General features: G+C 44.2%; 1 protein-coding gene across 1 annotated transcript; it reads left to right on the top strand.

Annotated features, from left to right (window-relative positions):
• Window positions 1-2,378: 2,378 nt before the first annotated feature.
• Window positions 2,379-2,897, top strand: LOC136774706 (EPM2A-interacting protein 1-like). Its single transcript, XM_066729132.1, has one exon. It carries the CDS (start codon window positions 2,379-2,381, stop codon window positions 2,895-2,897), a length of 519 nt encoding a protein of 172 aa, XP_066585229.1.
• Window positions 2,898-4,236: the final 1,339 nt, after the last annotated feature.

Below are 4,236 nucleotides of genomic sequence, written 5' to 3'. Positions count from 1 at the left end.
GAAAGAACGCCAGAAAAATTTCTTGATTGGAAATTAGATGGAGAGTTGATGTATCATCAACGACGTTCAGATTTGGCAGATGCTGAGCTCGAAGATCTTGATGCTTGGAAACTGGTGATACCCAGGGAGTACAGGCAGAAAGTGCTCGAAGAATGCCATAAGTTACCGCAAGCCGGCCATCAAGGTATCGATCGTACATATCGACGCCTTTCGATAAATTACTTCTGGCCAGGTATGTTCAAAGATGTAACGGCTTACGTCAGTCACTGCGACGAATGTCAGCGTTGCAAGGTAGAACAACAAGCTCCCGTCGGCTTCATGGGACGTCGAATTGTTGAACAGCCGTGGACTGTAATATCGGCAGATATTATGGGCTCACTGACGCCAAGTAAACAAGGGTTCTCGTATGTGTTGGTAATCCAAGACCTATACACAAAATGGATCGAAGTAGCTCCACTTCGACGCGCTAACGGCAAAAAGATTGCAGAAGCTATCGAAAACTTGGTGATTCATAGATGGGGTACACCAAAAGTTTTAGTTACCGACAATGGTACCGAATTTGTAAATAAAGACATAACTGCTTTATTACAATTAACGGGTATGAGGCAAACCACGACACCTCCATATCATCTCCAGGCAAACCCCACCGAAAGGGTGAATAGAAGCCTGAAGATGATGATAAGGGCCTCTCTCGATTCTGATCATCGAGAGTGGGATCAGCATTTGGATGCATTTAGATTTGCATTCAATACTGCCCACCATGGTTCACTGCAAGCTACACCTGCATTTGCTAATCTGGGTAGAGAACCAGAATCGGCAAGGTCGATGCGACGTGAATTAGAAGGCGATACCGAAATCATGCAGCAACCAACAGAAAAGTGGTTGGCACGCATGAAACGCTTGGAAACACTCAGAACAGTTTTCAAGTATGCTCTCGAAGAAGCGCACGAACGACAGGCCAGACCGTATAATCTACGTCGTCGTGAAAAGCACTATGAGGTTGGCGAGTTAGTCTTAGTTCGCAACCGACAGCTCTCGAATGCCGCAAAACACATATCGGCTGCACTGAACAAACCATTCGGTGGACCGTTTATGATTGCGAAGAAGTTATCGGAGACAGTTGTAGAATTGTCTGATTTGGCAGGAAACGTCACTGGCAAAATGTCTACGGCAGACATCAAGCCATACAAGCCTGAGCTACCGCAAGAGTAAACCCAGACTAAAGTGCATCACTGCACGCTTGGGCGTGGCAGCGAAAAACGAACTCGTGTTCGGGCGCTTTCGGTTTCGGGTCGAAACCTCCGTTACGGAGGGGGGTATGTAACGAAGTTCCCCGTTACGTATGCGAGATACCGAATAAAGAACATAAAAGCTACCGAACAGTGGATATTATTAATCCCTACGTTACCGACTCGTGAGATAGGCTCACGAGTGGATTATAGTTAACGTCAAGGATAGACCCCGTTGACAGGCAGAGGCCCGGATGAAAAGACCGGCGCTCCAAGAAACGATGTCCAGGTTGTCCTGGGGAGCAAGGCAGGGCCATGCCAAACAACCCAGGCAACCTGAGATACGGAGAAGCGGCCTCGGGGAGTCCTAAAAGAATGACAGTGTCTATAAGTCCCCACGAGGAGGGGAAATAGAACATCGAGTCTGGCTTGAACGCTGGTTACGCGCGTCAAGCAGGCTGCGCGAATGTCGTGCGCAGACTGCCAGAACAGGCAGTCGGAACGCGACCATGGGACTGGGCTGATGTGTCCGTACGTGCTGGTGAGCGCGTGACGCGGCACTCAGCAGCCATGGGTCGGTTCGCGTACGTGAGGCGTGTGCTATAGGCCAGCCTGCACGTACGTCACGACTGGATACCGGCCAATGCATGGTGGGTTGTGCAGGGGCGTAGTTAGCCCGTTGGAATGTGTCCCGGTGCCCTCCGTAACCCCATAGGCTTGCGCTATGGCTGGACGGGCCGTGAACATTGCCTCCGTGGTGGTCCGCTCCTGGCAAAACGCTATGCTTTGGCAATTGATACCGCATGTTCCCGCACTCCTCACCACCACCTGTGTGTGGGTGGTGAGGAAGAAATGTATGCCCCTCAGCAGGCAGGTCTGCGAGGCTCGGACTTCCGTAAGGAACCCTCCCCTCTCTCCACGACCTAGCATACTGAGCGACCCTGGCTACCGCTACCGTCCATATGCATGGCCGCAGGGCCGTAAGAGATGCATAAAGAATGGGGTCGAAGGACCCAATTGATAACGTAGGGTTGTTGGCCACCCAACTGACCAACTGGCGCCCTGATACCGATAGAAAAGGACGGGCGAAAGTAATGGTAAAACCCGTAGAGTGAGTGGCCCCTCACACTGACGGGAATAACGTTACAAATGACATCAGCAATGTATAAAGAGTTCAAATCATTCTTAAAAGATATAGATTCCCTTTGTGAGCTAGCATTAATAACAGATTTAACAAATCATCTTAACACCTTGAATTATAAATTGCAAACATCAAAACAATCTATTTCTCAATTAGTCAGTAATATCGATTCCTTCATAGCAAAATTAAATATGCTTATGCATGAATTAATACATAATAGCTTTTATCACTTTCCCGCATGTAAATATTTACTGGAAGAATCTGCTCCAAATACTTGCGATATTAAGAAACACTTCTACATCCTTCAATCGATTATTGAAGAATTCACTACTCGTTTTAAAGATTTGCAAGCTCTTAGGAAAGATTTAATTTTATATGAAAATGTCTTCTTTGTACCTATTGAAGAGCAAAATGTAACCTTACGGGAAGAACTTTGCGACTTACAAAATGATATTTCTTTGCATTATTTAAAAAATAAATTTCAGAACTCATTAGAAATTTTTAAAACCTTGCCAAAAGACAAATAACCTTTTCTAAGAAGTTTTGGGCTCAGGATATTTTCTATGTTTGGATCCATCTATTTGTGTGAATGTTTGTTTTATAAAATGAAACAAATCAAGAATGATTTACGGTCTTCCATGAATGATTCCAATTTGACTGCTCTTATGAGAACATATTTAACTAACATCGAAATAGATACTTCTTCGTTAGTTCCTCCAGTCATAACATATAAACCAAATTAAGTTTTAACTTCTCTTATTGTCAAATACAGTGGATTAGATCTATTGGGGATACCACTTACAAAAAAAATGCATCATTTATAGTACCTCCTGGGTGATGTGGAAATCTATTAAGAATCTGTCAATTGATCCATGAAACAGTCTACAACATTAAAGCATATATATATATGTATATAATTACAGGTATAACTTTCGTGCGAAAGGAATGGAAAATAGTATTGTATTCGTACGCATATTTATTTTTAGCAGCAGAACTACAATAGGGAAAATAATACTGCAATTTGCGTACTTGTAATAGTTATAAATTCAACACGAAGGGCCATAGCACTATTCTTTTAAAGATCAAATAAATTTAATGTTTATTAAAATCACCTAATTACATTAGTGTAACACACTTTCGACTTATTATTTGGTAATACTATATTTAGAATAACATTGAGCCAATAAATGGTAAATTTTTTATACTATTGCTGATAAACAGTAATTTGGACCCATGTATTTTATTTGTTCCAGAATTGCGTGTGCCGCCCCTGGCTAGGTTTTACGCGCCCAGCTACGACCATTGACTGCGAGCCCACGTGAATTGGTGGAGGGGATAGAGCTTGGAAATAAGCCGAAAGTTGCAAGCCGTTCCGAGCCCTGCCCTAGTCCCATATAAGTACTCCCCGACCATAAGTGAGTTACCCTAGTCACATTAAAGTACACCCTGACCCCAAGTGAGTTACCCTAGTCACATATAAGTACTCCCCGACCCCAAGTGAGTTACCCTAGTACCATATAACTACTCCCCGACCCCAAGTGAGTTACCCTAGTCCAATATAAGTACTCTCCGCCCCTAAGTGAATTACCCTATTCCGTTATAAGTACTCCCCGACCCTAAGTGAGTTATCCTAGTATCATATAAGTACTCCCCGACCCCAAGTGAGTTGCCCTAGTCCCATTAAAGTACTCCCCGACCCCAAATGAGTTACCTTAGTCCCTAATAAGTATTCCCCGACCCAAAGTGAGTTGCCCTAGTCCCATTAAAGTACTCCCTGACCGCAAGTGAGTTACCCTAGCCCCATTAAAGTTTTCCCTGACCCCAAGTGAGTTACCATAGTCCCATATAAGTAGTCCCCGACCCTAA

The sequence above is a fragment of the Prorops nasuta genome, unplaced genomic scaffold, assembly GCF_024137725.1.
Source record: "Prorops nasuta isolate Cenicafe-Biocafe unplaced genomic scaffold, Cenicafe_Pnas_1.2 PNAS00001, whole genome shotgun sequence".
Taxonomy (NCBI): Eukaryota; Metazoa; Arthropoda; class Insecta; order Hymenoptera; family Bethylidae; genus Prorops; species Prorops nasuta.
This window is presented reverse-complemented; position numbering and strand designations above follow the sequence as displayed.